This window comes from Stenella coeruleoalba (genome assembly GCF_951394435.1).
Source record: "Stenella coeruleoalba genome assembly, chromosome: 8".
Taxonomy (NCBI): Eukaryota; Metazoa; Chordata; class Mammalia; order Artiodactyla; family Delphinidae; genus Stenella; species Stenella coeruleoalba.
Genome location: NC_137154.1, coordinates 23,310,248 through 23,333,084, shown reverse-complemented (window position 1 = coordinate 23,333,084; position 22,837 = coordinate 23,310,248). Strand labels below are relative to the sequence as shown.

The 22,837-nt window shown below is 44.9% G+C and overlaps 1 protein-coding gene across 1 annotated transcript in view; it reads right to left on the bottom strand.

Annotated features, from left to right (window-relative positions):
* Positions 1-1,153: 1,153 nt before the first annotated feature.
* Positions 1,154-22,837, bottom strand: part of SLC1A2 (solute carrier family 1 member 2) — a gene marked incomplete at its 3' end in the record, with an annotated part of 49,271 nt that continues 27,587 nt past the window's right edge. Inside the window, exons 7-10 of the mRNA XM_079930133.1 lie at positions 22,322-22,516; positions 18,197-18,331; positions 5,154-5,385; positions 1,154-1,225 (exon numbers count right to left, since the gene is read on the bottom strand). Coding sequence (XP_079786259.1) covers positions 1,154-1,225; positions 5,154-5,385; positions 18,197-18,331; positions 22,322-22,516 — 634 coding nt within the window. The remainder of the gene's footprint in view (positions 1,226-5,153; positions 5,386-18,196; positions 18,332-22,321; positions 22,517-22,837) is intronic.

Below are 22,837 nucleotides of genomic sequence, written 5' to 3'. Positions count from 1 at the left end.
CTGCTTCCAACTGTGTCCTGTAACTGGTTTTAGGTGCTGTGATATAATATAACAAAAAGCTTTCTGCATATTAGATAACTAAGAGTGTTTTGGTTTTGTTTTTATCGTGAGATTAGTATTAAAAGAGGCACAGCCAACCCGACTACCCTCCATCTGTGAGGACAGTAGAATGATTAAGCCTTCTAGTCTGATGAGAACATGACTGAAATAAGTTGGGAATTAAGAACGTCTTTTTTTGGTAGAGACCCAAATAAGAATTGTATGAACGAAACAAAGACACTGAAGCCTAGACCAAATAATCTCACTTGATGTCACTATGGCAGGTGATGCAAACGAAACACAAACAAATTGGAATCTTTGAATCTGGTTAAAATTTATGCTGACTGTGCTCTCTTACGTTTGTCAATATATACAGAAGTTATATGTAAATTACATCCTAATCCCTTATCAAATTTAGAGCAAATGATGAAACCTACTTTGAAATTCAACAATTATTCCCATAAACTAGATGGGGTAGAGCAGAGACTCAGTGGGTTCCGTAACCGGCTACCTTTAAGATACAGCTCCCACTATGACTCTCTTTGAAACATTTAGCCATTTAACTTAAAGCGTATACGGAAGAGAAATTGTACCTTAAGATGGGTACTTTGTTTTAATCAACACAAGGACATACGCTACAAGACATTTAAGGGGATTTACTTCCGAAGGCTTCTAGCAGAATCTCTTGTGTGTTACAAGGTGAAGCATGGAGAACATTGGAAGGAGTAACACACTGACTGTCTGCTCATGAATCCAAATCCCTGGAATGTGCCACACGGCTTTAGTCGTGTCCCCTGGGAAGAGACCATCCACGGTTCTGCATCTTGAGAGAAAAGGGAAGCTGGCAAGAACGCGTCTTCAATTCAAACTGATTCCTCCAGCGACATCCATTCAAACAATAATACAAGTGAGAAAATTAGATGGTTACCAAGCATTATTTGGCAAAGACACAGCACCGTGCCTATCACTGACTCACAACAGATCCTCTAAGCCTCAGCTAACAGATTAAGTAAACATAGAAATTTTTTTTTTTTTAAAGAAAACTTGTTTATATCCTCTTTTACCATAAGATACGCTGGGGAGTTTATTCAAGAATTTGCTGACAGTCATATCCTTATTTTTCACGTTTCCAAGGTTCTTCTTCAACACTGCAGTCGGCTGACTTTCCGCTGGCTGCCAGAGTTACCTGAAAATAATTATCATCAATATCCAGCTTACGGGCCATGAACCAGAAAACCACTGGGGGGTTATGTGGAGGACCACCAGACCCAGGTTCTACTACACGACTTCAATATTAATTTTAAACGTTGTTCCTTCCAAATCGATTTTGAACTGGTCTTAGTTTTCAACACTGATTTGCGAACATTAAAAAAAATAATACATATTTGCCTTGGGGGGTATTGAGCGACTAGAGATACTTTGCAAGTTGGGGGATAAATAACTTCTACTATGATTTTAGGGTTATGAGGGTGTCTCGTTACCCATAGACCCCCCACACAACAATGCAGTCCTGAAAACATAGTGCCCTTGTGCTACTCCAAACAACCACAGAGAAAAAAAAATCCAGAACTAGGCAGCTAGCTCTACTCATGCATGTGAAAGGTTCAGTTGCAATGAGGCCAGGTGGAGTTTATGCACATCCAATTTTCAAATCATGATGGTCTGGCTCTACCATATAAACTATCCAGGCTTTAAAAATTAAAAAGGAAAGGAGGGAATTAAAAGGCTGAAATCAGTATCTCTAAATTATGTCATTGCAGACATTTATTAATCAGCTATAATCTCCAGACTGTCCGTATTATGCTTCCCTGGCTCTCAGCGAACTGAACCCTTACACAGAGTGGGAAGTTTTCCCCTCCACATCTAAGTCGTTTTCCTAGCTTACCTTCCATCTGTCTGTCCTCAACGTCATGTGCAAACTTAAACCCACGACTGATATTCCACATAATGGAGAGACTGGATTTATGGAAGCATTAGAATATGGAGACATGACAAACGCAGCAATGTTTGAAAGAAATCTGGCCTTCCTTCTTACCCAAATGGAAGTGAGAGGCATGCATTATGAACGCACACAACATGCTAGGAACAGAAAACCTTTCACGAAGCAAGCAAATGAAAATAAAAACTACTCATTCCTCCGGTCCCCATGAGGCCCCCGCATTGTTTTTTTTTTTTAAGACCGTGCAACAAGCAAATGAAAGCATCCCATGCAGTTCTTCTGATTAAAATTAAAAACATTGCATAACTTCAAACTACGGTTACAAGGCAAGAGTTTGAAAATAGAGAGACCAACATGACAGAACAATGCTTAGAATGGTTAAAGTTGTGACCAGAGCGGCAGCAAACTTGTTTCCCCTTCAGTGAACTGTCAGGAAAGACAGCCAGGGACAAACTATCTGCCTGGAGCAAGCTGCCTCTTCACCATGACCTTGAATGTACCTATTTGGCTTTCAGTGATGAACCAGATCAATAGCTGTGCAACATTATGAATCATGGTGCCTTTGGAAAACCAGACAGAGCTCAGGTGGCAGGGGCAGGGAGGCTGTTGTTTTCAAATACCGAGACCTGTGTCTCTGAAGTAGCTGGGACTGCAGCTTTTTTGGCATTTCCTTTTTCTGGCTGGATTAAAGGAAGCAGGGACTCCGCTCCCCCAGTCTATTCCACCCGGCTCCGTCCCAACACCTGGGTAATGGAAGAGCCAAAAGGGAAGAACTGGCAGTAAGCAGTGATGTCTCCCAACTCAGCTTTTAAAACAGTGAGACTGAGAATGGACCAGAAGGAGGTTCAAAGGCAGGAGTAGATGGGACACAGATATTCTGGGAAAGCCTTCAAATTCATCTCCACAGCTCTGACTGCCTCCTTTGCATATAGGTGTCAACTCAGTTAACTGGTCTAGAGCGAGAAGGGTCGACTGGCCTCGCCTCACAATCTTCACTGAGCTGAACCCATCACTTCACTAAAAACTGCAAACCGCCAAAGAGTTACTAAACCAATATGGCCGTTTCATCATTTCCATGATCTGCTCAGTTTCACCATTTGACCATCTAAACACTAATTCACCGAGTTTGCAGGTGGTTGGTTTGGTGGTCGATTACCTAGAAAGACTGAGCCACTATCTCTATCAAACTGTCCAGCAAAGAAGGTTATCTGAATTAAAGCATGGGGTCGAGATGCTAAACGTATACACTCAATAAATACTTCTGAACAGCCTACTGCATGCCTGGCCCTGCTTTAGGGCACAGCAGTGATAAACAGGGACACAGTCTCTCTCATGGGCTTACTTCACAGTGATAGAGACAGCTGACCAACATTTCCCTTTAGGGACTGAACTGTTTGCTAAAATAAACGAAGCACATCTGTCCTGATGTGCTTGATATGCTTTAAGGAAAAAAAAAGGTGCAGGAAGTCTGAAATCTAAAGACATCTCCATGCCTATGCACTTTCCTCAAAACTTGTCCTACACAATATCGTTAAGAAGCCTCTCCTGAGACGCTCCAAAAGGGCCGCACCAAAGGCAGTTAACCACGAGGACTCTTCTCATATATAACTGCAAAGTTAAAGAATATATGTGGTGATTTTATTTTGTTTCCTACTACTATTTTTCCTCATAGGGAAGTAATTGCGATCAAGCTGTTATCTCCACTATACAACTGCACGTTCATTTGGCTGTCCTCCAGTGCCTAACTCAGGGCTTTGCCGATTATGGGCACTCAATAAAACTTGACTAATAATCAAAATATAGGAGGTCATAGGAATAAGATGGGGGTGCTCAATTAAACCCCACAAGGCACACGATGAATACTTGTTAAATATAATAGAGCATAAAGCTATTCCATGGAATGTTGACCCTTGTTTACCAAAACTAACATTTTGATGCAGAATAAGCCAGCACAATCATCGAGATGTGGAAAACACGAACTTTCCAGGAGAATGGCGTATACCATTTAGGTGCGTCTGAATTTCTAACAATTTTAATTGTTTTCACTGAGCCACTTAATTTATGCAATTGCCTCTTGATGGGCGGGGTCCCTCCCTAATTTGCATCAGAGCCCTGGTTTACCCACACATGTAGCTTATACAGAGGGGATGAACCAAAGATGGTGGCTGCACCTATGATACGGTCCAGTAGAGGGGGTTGCTTCTGTGTCATCCTTCGTCGTCTGGCAGAAGCCACGGCATATAGTTGGAATGACCCAGAAATAACATAGGGAGAAATTAACTATTAAATGAGATCCATCAACAGGAGTCAAAAAGGTATCAGAAATCTGTGTTCGGTTCAGATTGGCCTCAGTTGCCACTTACAACCCTTAAGAGTTGACACTGCTCACCTGCCAGGGTTTCTCCAAGTTTGCTTCACTCTGGTCATGACACTTTGACAATGTCAAGTTAGTTACAATGAAGGCTGGACAGAGCCCATCAAGCTTGAAGACTTAGCATCCAACAGCTTGGAAAAGAGTCCGGAACATCCATGCTTCAGGAAGAATGGTGCTGCCAGGCAGTATGTGACATATAGTGTTTTTTTAAAGCCATCTACGGATAACTGTCCTGAAGGAGAGTTATTCTTTACTTGAAATTGCTTCCCCATTCGTGGGGCAAAGTGATTGCCAGGTGAAAACTCACCTTCCCACAAAAATAATGAAGAGAAAGAGAGCTGCACAAAGTCATGTGGGTACGCTTTTGACCAATACATGATGTACAGCAAGAAGGAATACTTGTGCTATGTAAATCAAATGATTCTGGGTATCTCTCTTGATGTTTCACTCGAACAGAATATTTGAAAGCCAGCAAGGCCCTAGAAACCACAAATTCTTGAGCGTAATATTCAAAGAAAACTGATTGAATTTGTGAAGTGGGCGGATGGGGGAGTCAAAATGATTGTTTTATATCACGTGGATAAAACAAGCAACCGATTGGCTCTTTCACCGTTAGACTTGTGGATTTCCTGCCACGTTAGACACAGAGTTAGATGATCTGGGACTCACAGACGCTTGAGTTACATGATTCTTTAGAAAAATAAATGTGACAATAATACATGCAGGGCTTTGTGTTTGCTTTAAGACATTGAGCATGCACTGCTATATACAGGTCTCGATATCCAGGAATGGGAACGGTACCTTGCACTCATCTACTATGACAGAGTTGTGTGCAGCATAGACACATTGGTTGGAGTTGTTTTCCCTGTGGTTCTTCATGTCATCATAAATGGACTGAGTCTTGGTCATTTCAATATCTTCATGCACTCGGTGCTGGGAGTCAATGGTGTCCAGCTCAGACTTGGAGAGGTGATAGACAATCCCAGCCCCAAAAGAGTCTCCCACAACATTGACGGATGTTCTCATCCTGTCCCTGGGGACAAAGAACAGGACATGTTTAGTGAGGAAGCAGTACGATGTGATGGTTGAGAGGTCAAAGGTCTAGAACGGAGAGACCTGGGGTTGAGTTCTGGCTCTACCTTTCCCTCTGCCTGGTCTGGGGCAAGTGACTTAACTTTTAGGAGCCTTGATTTCCTTGTTTGTCAACTGGAGATAACAATCATACTTCTCTCATAAGCTCGTATGAAAATTAAATGAGACAATGTATGTAAATTGCTTAGCAAAATGTCTAATGAACGGTAAGCGCCCAATAAACAACTGGAAAAGAGAAAGGAGGAGGAGGGGAGGAAGAATTAGAGGGAAATAATGTGTCCGGATCTCAGAATTAGCTCCCAGACTGCAGCCATTCCTAGCTGTGTCCAGCAAGTCCTCTTGATTTAAACTGTTCTTCGAAGATTCCAGATTACCTCCACTTATTTTATTTACTAATTCTACAGGAAAGTGCAACCACCTGTGAATTCCCCCATAGTAGAAAATTCATCTTTTTTGTAAGGATCAAAACAACACTGCCTTCCCCCTGGGCCCCAGTCTGTCCCTAGCACACACATACACAGACACAGCTGTTGGGTAAGAAACCCAGTCACAATTTCCTCCCTGACCTATATGTGTAGTGCCTATGCGCTCTCTGTTAATTAAAAAAAAAATAAAATCTTCCAGAGGGCCTCTTGAACCAAGAAGGGTTGAGAAAAATCCTTCCTCAAATCTTGTTTCTCAGGTTCTGGCTTGAAAAAAATAGGATGGTTGATAACATCCCCTCTTAGAACGTCAGCACCAGGAAAACTAATTAAGTTCTTAAGAGTAAGTTGTAGTCTCTCACCCATAAGTTTAAATCAGTGTGAAGAGTCCTTTTGACCAGGCTTATGAGACACTCAAAGCTCTAAAAGGAAGGATGCTGGAAAACCACAAAGAAAAGAAAGAAAAAGAAGGAGTTTAGGTAAAAATGCTGCTGAGACATCTTAGTTCAGGGCACGCTAGTCTTCAATTTAAAATAAATAAATAGGGCTTCCCTGGTGGCACAGTGGTCGAGAGTCCACCTGCCGATGCAGGGGACACGGGTTCGTGCCCCGGTCCGGGAAGATCCCACATGCCGCGGAGCGGCTGGGCCCGTGCGCCATGGCCACTGAGCCTGTGCATCCGGAGCCTGTGCTCCACAACGGGAGAGGCCACAAGAGTGAGAGGCCTGCGTACCACAAAAAAATAAAATAAAATAAAATAAATAAATAAATAAAGGAAGATACTAGAATTGGTTTAAGGCAAAGTGGAAACCTGAATAGGTTCTTGGAACTAAGGCCTAAAATAAATTCTAGTTGCTATGATGAAATCTATTTCTCATTAGCGAATAGTAATTATGAAGTTGTACTAGGAGGAGTCTGGCCTGGTTCTCTTGCAAGGAACTTGGGAGCCAGCTGGCCTTCTGGTTTCAAGCAGGAAGATGCTGTCCATGAAAAAATAAAGATCAAAGCCCAGCTTCCACTCTCAGGGGCATCTCTCCATCTGAGAAGGCTCTTCCCCTCCCTTCCGCTTTAGAGAATCTGCCTCAGCGTGATAGTCTTAACATGAATGAAGACTGGGTCTTGAGGTCATCCACAGAATCAGGCTCTTGAAATCAAGATCACTAAGAAGCCCCAGTATAAGGAGGTGAGCAGGAATATGTATGAAGAAAAGCATGGACTCTGGAGGCAGGCTGACCTGGATGAAATGCCAGCTCTTCCCCTTACCCGTTGGACAACCTTGATCATACTTAACATTTGTGAGCCCTGGTTGTCTCATTCATAAAATGGAAATAATAAAAGTGTTCCCTACATAAGGGTTTTTGTGAACAAAATGCTTAGCACAGTTCCAGACATTTAATAAGAACTCACAAAACATTAATTTTACATGATGTATACTTTTAATATCACTATTAATCTTATCAAGTCAATTCATATATATTTTTGGCAGCTCCTAGGTAGAACATCCAAACATGCCTGCTTAAGCTACTCTCTACCCTGAAGACATCAACCCTATTTATAGCCCAATTCCTGTGGCAGCAAACCCAACTAAACAGCTGAGTTATTTGTTCATCGTGCAGTTGTAGTCTACTTTGTTGCTTTTCAACTATACTTTCCATCCCTCCTGGCCTGTGCTCTGAGCCATGCACCCAACACCCCTGATCAATTGCTAAATTCCAAAGAGCACTAAAGTCTTGGAGAGGAATGCTTTCAATACTCACTTATCTCATGGCCCAGAAGAATCTGCCTTACTGGCAAGTAGAGGGACCAAAGGTAATGGTGGTGGTGATGATGATGGTAGCTAACTTTTATTTGTATAGGAATATACCTTATAGATATTACCTCTATATCCTCATTTAATCCTCACCACAACTCTATAAGAAGGACTATTATCCACATTTAAGAGATGGAAACACTGAGGCCCAAAGAGAATAAGTGGCTTCCCAAAGTCACACACCCTAGTAGAGTCACAGAACCATATTTGGACACAGGCAACGTGACTCCAGAATCCCCGAACAGATGAACTGGTTTGCAAGGCAGAAAGAGAGACACAGATGTAGAGAACAAACACGTGGACACCAAGTGGGGAAAGCAGGGGCCGGGTGGCGGTGGTGGGATGAATTGGGAGATTGGGATTGACATGTATACACTAATATGTATAAAACAGATAATAAGAACCTGCTGTATAAAAATAAATAAATAAATAAAATTAAACTAAAAAAAAAAGGATCCACTGTCTGCCACGTGACGCAAAGCACCCAGGAGCCAGGCAGTCCCGATTCTGAATCTAGCTCAGCCACGTACGAACGGTGTGACCTGGGTGACTTCCCCAACCAGAATTTTTCTCATCCAGTCAAAATACCTACTTTACAAAACTTGGGGAAGATAATGCCAGTTCCTGATCCACAGCTCATACTCATTATGTGCTGTCTCCTGCCCCTTTTGGAGATAAGCATCACTCATATCACATCACGGGGACAAAAGCACAAAATACTATGCTCAAGGGTTAATTACTTTTCCAGTGTAATTAAGCCATTTCCACTCAAATGAGTGATACAAGTTCACAAACTCCCCCTTCCTCAACTCTTGGCTTTCTCTGACACCAAACTCCACTCTCCCGAGCCGTCACTGAACCACGTTTGGGGAACAGCATTTCTGGGTGAGCTCTCTCCAGACGGGCACGATGCTCATGTCTCTTCCATACGCTCAGGTCTCTTTGAATTTGAAGAGGAACTCTAGCCAATGGAAACAGTCACCAGGACAGTAACGGATGGAAGACAGAGTGGGGTGAAATCAAAGCAGACTAAGGTTTGATGCCCAAATCAACACACAAAGGGCCCTGGACTTAGGGCTAAAACCCTAACCCAAGTGTTCTAACTCTCTCTCTTCTTACCTGAGCATGAAATAGGGAATGAGGCTAATTCCAACTTCACAAGAAGTTGCGAGGGTTAAGTGAAATGAGAGACACAATGGGAATGCCTTAAATACTCATTAAAGATTGCGGGAGCACATAAGCCTGAAAATGGCTACGTGGAAACAAGAGAAGAATGTGGACTCTAATACTTGCTGAGTTCTTTGTTAGTTCATTGATTCATTCAACAGGTGTATAACGAGCATCTTAGTGTGTGCGCTATGCCAGGTGTCCAAGCAGTAAAGAGCAAGAAAAGACCCTTTCTTTGTTCTCTTTTCTGGTAGGACCCACACTCTCTTTACTTGTCTGTATCCCCCACTAGAGCAAGATAAATATTCTAATAGGAATAAGTGCTGCGTGTTCTTGGGTTTTGTAGGCAGGACAGTTTATCTACACTTGGGCCCCAGCAAAGGCTTGAACAGAAGTGTCTTGAGTCAGGCGCTAAGGGTGGGTCTGAGATAATGAGCTAGAGAAAAGAGAGAACTAATACGTGTGAAATCTAAGAGGTGGGCGCCCTCAGGAGTGTTCAGGATGACTAGTGAGTACAGTGAGAGGCAGCAAGTAAGGACTGACCAAATCATGTATAGCCTTATCAGTCAAGTGCAGGAGTTAGAACCTTATCCCGTGTGTGACAAGGAGCCATGGAAGGGAAGGATCACGCTTGTTCCATTATAAAAGATGGCAAGACTGAAAGAGCAAAAGCCACTTAGTGAAGATGTGGGGAATACGGAGAAAGATGAACTTGAGAGACATTTAGGAGACAGAATTACAGGACTTGAGGACTGATTGGTTATAGAGAATAAAAAAGAAAAAGAGTCAAGAATTCCTCCCGAGTTTCTGGTTTGGACAACCAGTGGACAGGGCTACCACATGTAGGGGACACAACTCGTTGGGGTGAGAAAGATTCTGGTATCATGTCCCGCAAGTGGTTGGGAATACGGACTAAAGGTCAGGAGAGACAGCTGAGCTACAGGTAGGAAATTAGGAGTCAACACCTAGAGAGGCCATGGATGGGTGCCAAGGCAGGTTCAGCTCATCCCTGGGGAGAAGTAGAGTGAGACAAGCAGACAATCTAGTCTAGAACCCTGAGGGACACCAACATTTAAGGACTGGGCAAAGGAGTAAGAGCCTGCAAAGGTGGCAGGAAATTAGAAGAGCCTGGGGGAAGAGTGTTTCAAAAATAGAGGTGTGAAGGACAATACCCATGATTGCCTGGAGGTCGGGTGAGATAAGGGAAACCAGTGTCTCTTGGTTTCAGCAACGAAGAGGCCATGATTGACCTGGCAAGGGTAGCTTCGATACAGAGGCAGGGACAACAGAAGCCTGCTCTCCATCGCTAGAAACTTGAATGAGAGATGAGGAAGAGGGCGTACTATGTAGAATCAACTTATTCAAGAAGACTGACTGAGACGGCGAGGAGACGGAACGGTAGACAGAGGCAGACGGAAGACAGAAATTTCAGTTTGCTTTTGAGGCCACAGGGGAATATCTGACCAACTCTGGGGAAGTCCGATTCTGGCCAAAAGCAGGATATGGGGATTTATGGTTCACATGTGGAAAATTTCTCCACAGGCAAATACTTTCATTTTCTCTCCCAACAGCCCTGACCCGTTCATGAAACCCTGCTGACCTCCGGAGTTTTTAGGCTGCTTGGTAAGAAGAATTTTAGAGGGCTTGCTGTTATTCTTGGGTCTGGATGTGGTGTGTCAGGACCTTGAGAAGGGGACAGAGGTGAAGGCAGAATCTTTAACTGAATGAATTCACTACAGATGACATAGCTATTCTTTGGGGACTACCGGGAATCAGAACCAAGAGGGGAGCTTGACGAAGCCCCTTCACGCTGCGGCACCGGGTCTGGTGCCCTGGAAGAAAAACATTTGCCAAGGTGCTCTCTCTCCTTCTCCTCTCAGTCTAAATCTTCTGGCAGGAAGATGGTGGGATTGTCTGGAAGTCCTGCTCACAGACGAACAGAACCAAGGGGGCAGGGTCACTCAAGATTCATCTGGTCCCTGGTATTGGAGTGAACCACGTGAAATTCCCATTTTAATGAGTCCAGAAAGGCCGACTATTGGCAATTTCATACGAGTCAGCTTAATATTCATAGAAACAGATCACTGTGTCTGCGTCTCAGAATGCAGGGTGCACAGTGTGGCAGGTGGGTCGCCTGAGGCCCCAGACCTTGAGAAGGCTGGCACGGTTCCGGGCAGCTGCGAGCTCAAACCACATGGGATTAGGGAAGGGAAGAAGGACCCACAGAAGCATTGGTTAAGAGTGTGAATTTTGGACTCAAGCCTGGATTGCAATCCTGGCTCCAGCAGGATTAGCTGGGAAAACAGCTTTTTCCACTCAGTTTTCTCATTTGTAATACACGGAAAGTCATGTCCACCTGCAAGCATGTGGACAAGGTAACAACGGCTAACCCATATGGAGCGCCTGTCCTCTGAGAGGTCCTCAGCCAAACTCTGCCTACAAAAGGCTTCACAGGGCGCCTGACCCAAACTCAGCGCTCAACCTTAACTGCTCACCGCCATCATCATCATTAGTCCAAGCGAAAAGGGGAGCAAGTCACTTCCTATCTTACTCCTCCATCACGTCTTATACGTTCCTCTTTTGCACCTAGCGCTGTGGGGATTTTTTGACCACATCTATCCCCATTACTAGACTATTAGCCCTTTGAGAGTCGATACCACATTCGTTTATGACATGGGTAGGACCTGGGGGAAGGAGGTAGGCAGGTATGTGAAGGACGCAGGGTGGGGATGGATCATTATTTAAGAAGTGGCAGATTAACTCTAGAAGGAGAACTGTCTTTTGTTTAGCGAACATCCAGTTGGATATTTTGGTGGTGAAAAGTTAGGATGCAGGACAAGATCTAGAAGAAGGAGAGAGACGCCGAGAGACACAAGATTCCCTTGCAGAGGAGAATGAGAGAGGTGTCTTGAAGCTGGGGGAAGACACAGAGGAGGAGAGCCAGGAAGCCCAGCGAGGCAGGCAGAGACTGGAACTAAACAGGTGTAGGGAGAGGTTCCCCGTGTGGGGGACACTAAAGGATTTTTTTTTAAAGAAAATAAATGCCTATTATTAACATTTTACTTTCTGTAAATTAGTATTAGCAGTGATTACTTTAGAGAAACAAGACCTGAAATTATAGGGGTGGAAAAATTTTCCCTTCCTCCCTTCTAGATTCTTTGGCTGGTCTAATAATTATATTGAAAATTTAATTTTGTACATATACAATCGCTTCTCGGCCTTACGGCTAAGATCAAGTGTAATTTTGTACATATAGGAAAATTTAATTTTGTACATACCTGAGCCTTATAAAAATAGGAGACTCAAAAGCAGTCAGGCAGTTGAGGTTTATATCCCATCCTAAGCTAAGGAAGGGGATAAGGGTCTGGGGCTTGAAAGGGGGGCGGGGAAACAATTCACAGGAAGAGCAAATATTCGGTAAAAAAATGTTTGCCCTGCCACGCAGGTAAGTCTCTCTGGTGAAAAAGTTCTCTCTGGTAATAGCATTCTTCCTGGTATAGTCCTCCTTTCTAAATTCTTGTAGGCAGTTAAGGGGAGGTAAAAAGCTTGTCTTGAGTCTGCTGGGTCTTGACTGCTTTCAGCTTAAAATAACCCACATGCCAACTGGCATTTTGCAGGGAGTCGCATATTCTGCTCCTTTTCAAGATTCAATTGTAGGTGAAGGGAGACTTCTCTTTCTCATTTTATAACTCTCCCGAGCTTGGTCCCTCCTCTCCCTTCCAGGAGCACATATTTCTTTTGTGAGCATTAAAACATGATTTCGCTGTGTGGAACTATCGCCCCGCCTCCACCCCACCCCCCGATGGGCAATTACACTGTGTTGAGTCAGGGACATTTTAGCAGGGGAAGAAAAGACTTAGTCGAAAAGGATAAGGATGTCATGCTAAGGATGACAGAGAAAGAAGATGAGGTAAGATGCAGAAAAACGGAGAAATCAGTGGAAATAGGAAATCAAAGCAAAAGGCTTAAACATGAGCCCCTAGACTCTTCAGAGATAGGGTAGATGTAGGGATTGGTGTCCACCAGACATGGAATGAGGGTTAAATCAGTTATGTGTGTCTTAAATAAGAGAACGAGAACACAGATGGGCAAGCCTGGAACATCTAAGAAATAGCTGGATTGTCTGACTTTCAATTCCAGTTCAGCCCTTTAATATCTACTAAACTGAGATAAGTTTCTTGGCTCTCAGCCTCAGTTTTCTCAACTGTAAAACAGGGATAATATTACTAGCTGCCTCAAAATTTGCTGCAACTTTTTAAACAAGTCTGTGTAAAGTGCTTAGAACAATGTCTGACGATGAAGGGGCACTCACTGAGCATTAGCTGTCAGAGTCCTGTGTCCTTTTGATCTAGTTTCATTGCATGGACGCACATGATGTCAACCGGTGCTCAAAAAAGAGTAGAGATGCTCATATACTACAGTCAGGAGCTGCTGCTCCCTAATTCTGGTCCATTGCTTCTGGAAGTCAGGTCCCTGGACCAATCATCAGCATCCCCTGGGAACCTGTTAGAAAAGCTACTTCTCGGGCCCCTCCCCAGATCTCCTGAATCTCCAGGAGGTTTTGGTGCACGCTTGAGTTTGCGAACCAATGCTCCATTCCATCCTGGGAGGCTAATGAGGGAGCCTCTGAGTGCCCGCTGCAGGGTGGAGGCGCCCTCAGGCTTCCTTATAAGTGCCGTCTCAAGTATACCCCCTCATGAGCAAATATGTCCCCAGGAACAATCTCACTAGCAGTCCCATGTGATAAGTGGGCCATAGATGCACTTGGCTTTCCTTTTCCCAGACCCAGTTATTTATCATCTCTTCCTGGTATTGGCCCACAGTTCTCCTTCCATCCTGAATCCTTCAGAGAGAGAGGGGTGTCACAAGATCTCATAAACACCTGCCAAGGACTCCTGTTACAAAGGGCTTCTTAGATTCTGGGGAAGGTTCTGTTTTTACCAGCCCCACCCATCCGGTGTTCTAGGACTCGGATACTTTTCAGGGCTCAGAATCTTGGTTTCCACCATGACATTTACAGAGCAGCTAAGCCTGTTCATTGAAAAACGTCCAGGGCTCGGCGGGCAGTAATGAGGCTGGCTGATCTCCAGCAGCTGGCAAACACTCTGGCACGTTAAATGTCACTGCGGGCTTTGTTTGGTTTTAAATTGAAAAGTTGAAAGCTTACAAATTGAAAGCTTACAAACCTTGCCTGGGGAGGAAAAGAAACGCCCCCCTGTTCTTTGTCTCTGCTCTCCCTCCACAGACTACGTGTCACCAGGGAATCCCTGCACCCCCTCTCTCAACTCATGCCCCTGCCCCACTCACACGCTGATGGGCACCCAACAGCCACGGCGCCCATGACCAAGAGCGTGTTTCCAGAACTCCTCTTGCTGGTGACAAAGAATGTGGAACCATTCCTAATTCAAAGCAGATCTGACCTAGCTACAGACCCCTATGCACACTTTCCCAGGATCCTCTACCCTCCCTTCTTCTTTGCTTCTGAAAAGGAACGTTCATGCTTATTGTATACAAACATCCGTCACCAGCAGAAGCCTAGTCTGGGTCTTAAAACTAGAAGGGCACTCAAGGGCATGGGGTCTAGACTGTGCTTTCAAGCCGGTAAGTTACTGTTCCCATTGTACACACGACACAGCTGAATCCAGAGAGTGAGTAACTCGCCCGCAGCCCCACAGCGACCAGGTGCAGAGCTCAGACCCAGGGCTCCTGCCTCTGCCTTTCTTCCCTTGATCACGGTGCCTCTTTCCATCTGAGATCAGACCCCAGAACTCGAGGCGAGCCTTCAATCACTCTTCCCTTTCCAGCTGCAGCCTGGGGTAGAGTTTTCTCAAATGCAATTTCATCAGTAGAGTTAATCCAAATGTATCATCATTTTCTTGTTGTTCTGCCAGCACGTTTCAGCCCCGGAGTTGAGACGCCCTGCTCTGGGTGCAAGTGTGAGCACCTGAGCGCCCATTCGCTAACATTTAGGTCAGGAGGAGACAGGGTCTGGAATGTTTCATGAGGTGACTCTCCTCCAACAGGCTTGGAAGCACGTGACTGTCAGAAAGACAGGGCCCACAGTGAATGACCTGGGGGGGTGGGGCTGGAGGACTTGAATTCTAAGAGTGGCTGAGACCTTGATTGTATCCCATTTGTCCCCACTTAACCTGTTTGTTTTGTTTTGTTTTAGTCCTGGGAGAGGGGAAAAACCAGGTCAAACAAAAAATTCTCTGATTAGCATGTAGAACCGGGGGTGACCCGAATCGGTCTGTTTTCCCCAACGTCTCTGACTCTGGACCCCTCTGTTCCTCCTCCCCACTGTTAGATCTGCTGGGTACCAACTAGGATGCTGTGTGAGGTGGCGTGAAGGGCCCTGACCTGGCCACACAAGCTCCCCTGTGCCTTTTGATGCCCAGTTTCCTCATCTGTTAAACACACCATAGTGATCTTTAAGGATTAACTTTAAACTGATGTAAAGAGCATGGATGGGGAGGGGGAAGGGTAAGCTGTGACAAAGCGAGAGAGAGGCATGGACATATATACGCTACCAAACGTAAAATAGATAGCTAGTGGGAAGCAGCCACATAGCACAGGGAGATCAGCTTGGGGCTTTGTGACCGCCTAGAGGGGTGGGATAGGGAGGGAGGGAGGGAGGGAGATGCAAGAGGGAAGAGATATGGGAACATATGTTTATGTATAACTGATTCACTTTGTTATAAAGCAGAAACTAACACACCATTGTAAAGCAATTATACTCCAATAAAGATGTTAAAAAAAAAAAAAAGAGCATGGTGGTACCACCAAATATCTGCTCCTTTCCTTCATTCCTGATAACACAAGTACATTTTTCCACTTAAATGCATTTGCATTATAATGGAGGCAGCATCTATAATAATAACTGTTAAAGAGATGAATCTCTAATGGTGGATTTCAAGCCTCAGCAACAAGCCCAAGAAGAGAATAGGCAATGTAATCGGAGCAGGCAAAGGACCCTCGATGACAACGAAAGTTCAAGGGGCAAAGAGGCAGGGGGCTCAGTAAGCCGAAGCCACAAGGGAAGCAGCTGGGACTTTAATAGCTTCCTCTGTCTTTCTTCATGTGTAGAAAGGCCCCTGGTTATCACGCAGCAGCTCTGTGGGTGACTTTTAGCATGCATTTATTGAGCTCCTGCCGTGTGCTCTGTCCCCAAGCGGTTGCCACTGTCTTCATTTCCTCTTTGTCCTCCTCCTAACCAAATCCAACCCCACCCCTCTGTCTCCATCCTATTCCCTCCAAATCCTTCCACGATTCACTGCCACCGAATCTCAGCTGCCCCCATGACTGCCCTGTCTGAATGGACCTCATGAGAAAGATTGCCCCTTGGGGCCAGCGTAGGGCACAGAGGGCAACCAAGGTGGCGCTGAGGACCCTGCCATCCCCGCCTGAGAGAGACAGGCAGGGACAGATAAGAGTCATTTCCTTTGCTCGTCACCTTCCCACTAAAGGCATTTCCAGAGCATTTCTCTGGTGACGGAAGAACCAGTCAGGAAGATCCGTGCCCTTCCTCGCAGCCCTCCTGAGTTGAACAGATTCAGTGCACTTCTCAGTTCTAACCTAAACTTCAACAGCAAGCAAGCTTTCTGGAAAGACCAGGCTTCCTTCTAGCCTTCCCAGATGTCCTTCTTCCCTTCAGTCACTTGCACGTTTCTCTCTTTGGAAGGGTGGTTGTAGAAGAGTGCAACTTGTTTTAGCATCGAGGAAACTCAAGTCCATAAAATGTGGCTTCTGGCTCTTAAAATCTTTGTCAATAAATGTCAGAAAGATTGCTAATGGAATGTAGGGTAATAAAAAGAAAATAAGTGTGAGCACTTTGGCCTTGGATCTCTGCACTTGTTACTCCGAGCCTCTGACTTTGAAGCCAATGGCATCCCCCAGCTCCTGTCACTTAGCTCCAGTGCTGGACCAGAAGTATCAGTGTACATCCCATAGAATATCAGAGCCCCAGTGAGACCTTAGCAAGAATTGATTCCAACCTCCTTTTGGGGGACCATCTGGCTAGACTGACCCACCTTTGGGAATGGGCTGAGAGTCCCACACTAGGACAATGCCCTTCACTGGGAAAGGGAGCTGGGCTATGTATACACTGTCAAGTTCAAGCATCTCTGCATGGCCTCAAGGCTGTCCATCTTGCCTCACCTTTTACCACTCCTTGCCTTACACTTTGTGCTCCAACAATATCAAACCACTCATAGGTCCCCATACGATTTGTCGCCTCAGTGCCTTTGTGCGGGCTGGCCTTGACCAGAAAGTCCTATTGCCCCCAACACAGTTATGGACACCTGGGTAACTTCTACTTACCCGTTATGATCCAGCTCAGCTGTCACTGCCTTTAGAAGCTTGAATGCGGCCATGATTATGAATTGGTGGCCTCCAAAGCCAAGCAGACCTAGGGCCCAATCTCCACTCATTCTCCCTAAACCTCAGGCTTCTTATCTATAAAATGGCGGTTGCTAGAGGCAGCAGCTGGCGCATCGTAGGCCCTCAAACTCAGCAGCCATCTTCCTTGTTTTCTGACTTCTCCACTCTGCCCTTCCATCCTAGTCTGGGATGTGTGTCTGTCTCCATCGCTATTCTTCTATGTGTGTGCTCTTTTAAAATCTACTTTGTTGAAGTGTAATTTACATACAATAAAATGTACCCATTTTAAGCGTGTGGTATGGTGAGTTTCGACAAATGTGGACACCTGTGCATACCTGTGTACGTGGAACATTTCTATCCCTCCTAAAGCTTTCTTTGTGCCCTTCCCAGTCAATCCTCATGCCTCTACTTCTGGGCCCAGGCAACCATGATCTCTTTCTATTGCTAGAGATTATATTGTCTTTCCTAGAGCATCATAGAAATGGAATCATACCGTATATATTCCTTTGTGCTTCGTTCACTCAGCATAGTGCCTTGAGATCCTTTGCCTGCTTTGGTAAGGGTCCCTTATAGCACAGGCTCCGGATGCGCAGGCTCAGCGGCCATGGCTCACGGGCCCAGCTGCTCCGCCGCATGTGGGATCTTCCCGGACTGGGGCACGAACCCGTGTCCCCTGCATCGGCAGGCGGACTCTCAACCACTGCGCCACCAGGGCAGCCCCCATTATAGCGTTGCTTTTAACTTTGTCTTATAATTTACCTGCTTCCTCCGCTAGACTCTGAAGCCCTCAAAGATTCTTTTCCTTCTCTGGTTCCCAAATAAGCACTCAGCAGATGTTGGAAGGAAGAAAGGAGGAGGGAAACAGGGGAGTTCTCAGGGGGATTGGTGAAGATCCTGGCTGCAGCCCTGCATCTTGTCCACCCCTGGGAGGCAGTGTTCACATCCCCAGCAGAAGCACACACACAGACACTTACAGCAGCCAGTCCACAGCCACCAGCAGGCTGATGTCCTCGGTCGGCAAGCCCACAGCCGTCAGAATGAGGAGCATGGTGACGAGCCCGGCACTGGGGATACTGGCTGCCCCAACGCTGGCCAGCGTGGCCGTGAGGCTGTGAGAACAGAAAAGGCCGGGTCAAGGGAAGAGAAAGTGGTCTTGGCAAAACCATCCCTGGCAGGCAATTCTCGGCTCTCATTTCTGCCGGCAATCATAAAATCCCCTTCTCCTCCCAAGGAATAAAGAAATCTGGAGGACCAAGACCCAGGAAATAGGGTCTATTTGGATGCTGCTTAACCTTGGTGGAAACTCATAAATTCATGGATGAGAGTCTCACCCCCATCACGACATCCAGTTCACTGGATATATCACAGGGCTCAAACAAGGTAAGCATGGCTCTAAAAGCAGGCAAGGAAATATTAAAGAAGAAAAACAAGTCACCCTTAATCCTTCCACAGGAACACCACAGCATTCATTTCTGCTTACCCCTTTACGTCTCTGTGAGAAGCAGAGACTTCTAGTCTGCGTGGCAAGAGTCTGAGAAGGTTGCCAATGTTAACATGAGAACTCATAACAGCGAGTATCCAGACTCAGCTGAGTGGACATCGGGGGAACAAACCAAAAGAATTCCAAAGGGCATTAAGGTTCAGATGCCTGGACGTTCCACCATGGGCTGGAAGATACATTATTCAGAAAGAGGGTGCCAAGACATGACAATAAAATAACAGGAGGCTTTCCTTCTGAAGCATCTCATCCCTTGCTTTCCAAGCAATGCCTAGGGCATACTCAGCACCATTTTGAAGTCGTCTCCGGAAGAGGGTTTAATCTAGGGTTCAAGGGCCCTGTCTAGACACCAGAGGGCCTCTGTGGTCCAGCAAAGGGCAGTGACTTTTTCTCCTCTTTTCTGGATGTTAATTATAAAAGCTATCATCATTTCTAAATGGAAGGAGGCTTAGGAAAACATGGATTTGCAACTTGCTTTTCTAGCTGCTGAAAAGAAAAAAGGGGCTGCTTTCTTTGTGGTTATATGATTCCAGAATTTTTTTGGTAGGTCTTCGGGCTTGAAACTAAGAATCAGACTCCCAAACTGGTTTGCCAACTGGTGTGTCCAAGCTCAGAATCCTGGTCTTACGGTCAAGAGGAACCCAAATTTACCTACTCTTACATATGAGGAAAGAAAGGTCCTGGGAGGTCTTGTGTTTTGCACTGGTTTTTCCACATTGCCATCCTTCCCACATTTAGGCTTTCACAGAATAGACACTTCCACTAGGTGGGATCTAGAACCCATCTTTGCTTTTCCCCTGCTCCATTAACATGGAGTTGTTGTCAGGGTTTAAAGAACTCCATTTTGGTGGGAGATCCATCTAGGTCATAGGAGGTAGTAGCGTGTAGTGGTTATCAGTGAAGGTTCTAGAGTTGAATGACCTAGGTTCAAATCCCAACTCTGCCACTTAACCACATGACTTTGGGCAACTTACTTAACCTCTTTGTGCCTTGATTTTCTTATCTGTAGAAAAGAAGATAACAATGGTGTCTCACTTGTAGAGGCATCAGGAGCTCAGAAATAAAGCACTTAGAAGAGGCCAGCACATTGCAACCGGAGCTGCTTTGCAATGAAAACATCCTTAGTCCTGAGAGATGGCAGGTGGGAATTCTCAGTCATTTTCCCAAGATGGATAGAACACCAGGGAAGGGGAGCTTCCCAAGTTCCAATGATCTTGGCCTAGGCAATTTTGTTTACATCAGTTGCTTCTATTACATGAGTCACTCTTACACATCCCTGTGTACTGTGGCCACATTGTCTTGTTACCCCTTGGTTGTGTGAGACAAAATCCTATAAAGAAATCTTCCTGGTGGCTGGTTCTCTTTCTGTTCCTCCATCCCAATTATACCCTCACCTGACCACAGGTGGAGTGTCTGGGGCATTGTAAGTCCTGTGAAAGCTCCCTGGGCGGTGATCTCCCCATGTCCTTTTATCCCCTTCTGCTTTTCCTGTCCTTCCCTGACTCATTTCCCTATGGCTGGTTCTTGGATGTTGTACAAGTTACCACACACACACATTAATCACAGCAGAATGTCACAGTAACCCTGCAAGGTACATACGGTAGTACCACTGATTGGAAGGGTGGAGAAACTTAGGGTCACACAGCTTGAACATGGTCTGCTGGGATTTGAACACTTGTCTGCTTGATTCCAATACCACACTGGCTTTTGATGTCCCTTGATTCCTCCTCACATTGAAAACGCTATGACTTAATGAATTTGCTGAGAATTCCTGGCCACTGTTCTCCTGCCTGCAGGGAAATGAAAAGATGAGGAATGTACTTGGAAGCACAGCAATGAAGCTGGACTTGGCTATATTTTTCTGACTGAATTGAAGACATTGAACTACATACACTCCATGGAGAGGGGGCGGTCCCCCCAGAGACAGCCCTTGTGACATGTACAGATATGGCAGATTCAGCTGAAGTTGCCAGGGGCACAAGTATTAAATATATTTGGCCAACTTTATCCTTTGTCCAGTGAAAATTCTCAGTCGTATCATTGTTAAAATAAAGGATAAATTTAAATAATCCAAGCACAGTCTCAACCACCTGGTCACTCCCTGGTACATCCTCCCACCTCTATGTCCTCATCTAATGGTGTGAGCTTGATGCGAAGCATGGTTGCTTCATCAATGGGGAGAATTCAGGGCCATTAAGAAGCTCTATTTGTCTTTGAATTTTAAAGCAAGGGAGATTGGCAGTCTCACATGCAATCTGTCAGGACAGGACTTAGATGGCTTGATAACCTGACCCAAAGCACGTTTTCCACTGAGTAACATCACGGCACTCACTATATCATAGTCACATTTTTCTTTCATATCCTAGGAGTACTGTATTTTATTAAGCATCAGTAATAGTAATAATACTAGTAGCTAACATTTATTGACAGGTGACTATGCTCTCAGCCACACTAGAATATATGATTATTGTACCCATTATACAGGAAACTGAGGCTCCCCTACAGTACTGCTATGGGCTGAGTTGTGTCCCCCCTGAATTCATTTGTTCAAGCCCTCACCTCCAGTGTGATGGTGTTTGGAGATACAGCCTTGGGAAGTAATTAGGTCATGAAGGTAGAGCCCTCATGATGGGATTAGTGTCCTTATAAGCAGAGATGTAAGAGAGCTCGCTCTCTCTCTCCATGCACCAAGGTAGGGCCATGTGAGCAAACATCTAGAAGGCAGTCATATGCAAGCCAGGAAGAGGACATTCACCAGGAGCTGAACGCGCCGGCCCCTTAATCTTGGACTTCCCAGCCTCCAGAACTGTGAGAAGTAAACATCTGCTGTTTGAGCCATAGTCTATGGTATTTTGTTACAGCAGCCCGAGCTGACTGAGACAAGTACATACCTCATAGGGTGGTTGTGAGGATTAGATAAATTAATGTATGTAAGTAGGTGTGATCTTTAAGTTTGCAGAGAAGCGATGTGTTTTTAGTGACGTCTTGGAAAAGTATTCTTTCTGAATTTTTTAAAATGATGAATACATATGGTAAAAAATACCTTTAGTAAAAACAACAAAAAATATTTGCTGTTTATTTGTAATATAATGTTATGCTATATTGAGGAATCTCTTCCTCCCCGTATTTCATCATTTTTGCCGTCACTCCTCGGAATGCTGAAGGGAACATATTTTAATGAAAGAGAAATTGGATCCAGAGTCAGTCGATGTTGGCCCCAGTGACAGCCCTGCTGGCTCGTTACTGATGGTATTACAGCCTCAGACAAACTACCATGCCCCTTGAAGCCTGTGCTTCCTCATCTATTAAATAATAGAAATAACTGCCTTGCAATGTCACAGGATTGTTAAAAATCAAATAATATCAAATTTCTGAAGCCATTTCACATGGGCAATACAAACATAAGGCATTAATATGAGCCTGATTCCTTCTGAACCAATCTTCCCTTTGAGCCTGCCAGTAGTTCCTCTTCTCCTTTACTTCCCTCACCATTCTTCTAACCGGAGAACAGCAGTTCAAGTGGCCTCTGTGAAATGGAGTTAGCGTGGAAGGGGATAAGGTCAAAAGTTGTTTCAGTGCTTCAACCACCCATTTCACTCACCTTACGGTCACAATCTGGCCTCCATCTAGGATGACGCCATTCATCTGGGCTATAAAGATGGCGGCTACGGCTTCATAAAGGGCTGTACCGTCCATGTTAATGGTTGCTCCAACTGGTAGGACAAATCTGGTTACACGCTTATCAATCCCCAGATTTTCTTCTAGGCAACGGAAGGTGACGGGCAAAGTTCCGGCACTAAGGGGCAAAGAGAGAGAGAGAGACAAGAGTTATGTCCATTTTAGAGAAGCAAGACAAAGCACAAACCGAAATGCCACCACAAAGCTTTCGTTCTTTTGTTCCAATCAATGTGACTTGAAAAAAGCAGTGTCTGGAGCTAAATTAAAAACCATCGATTTGCCATATAGGCCATTACAGAGTATTGAGTAGAGTTCTGTACTCCAGTAAAAATTTAAAAAATAAAATCCAAATAAAATTTAATTCTAATAATAAAGATAAAAAAGCCCATTGATTTGGGGTCTCAAATACAATCTTATTAACATGGTAATAGTCAGCAAC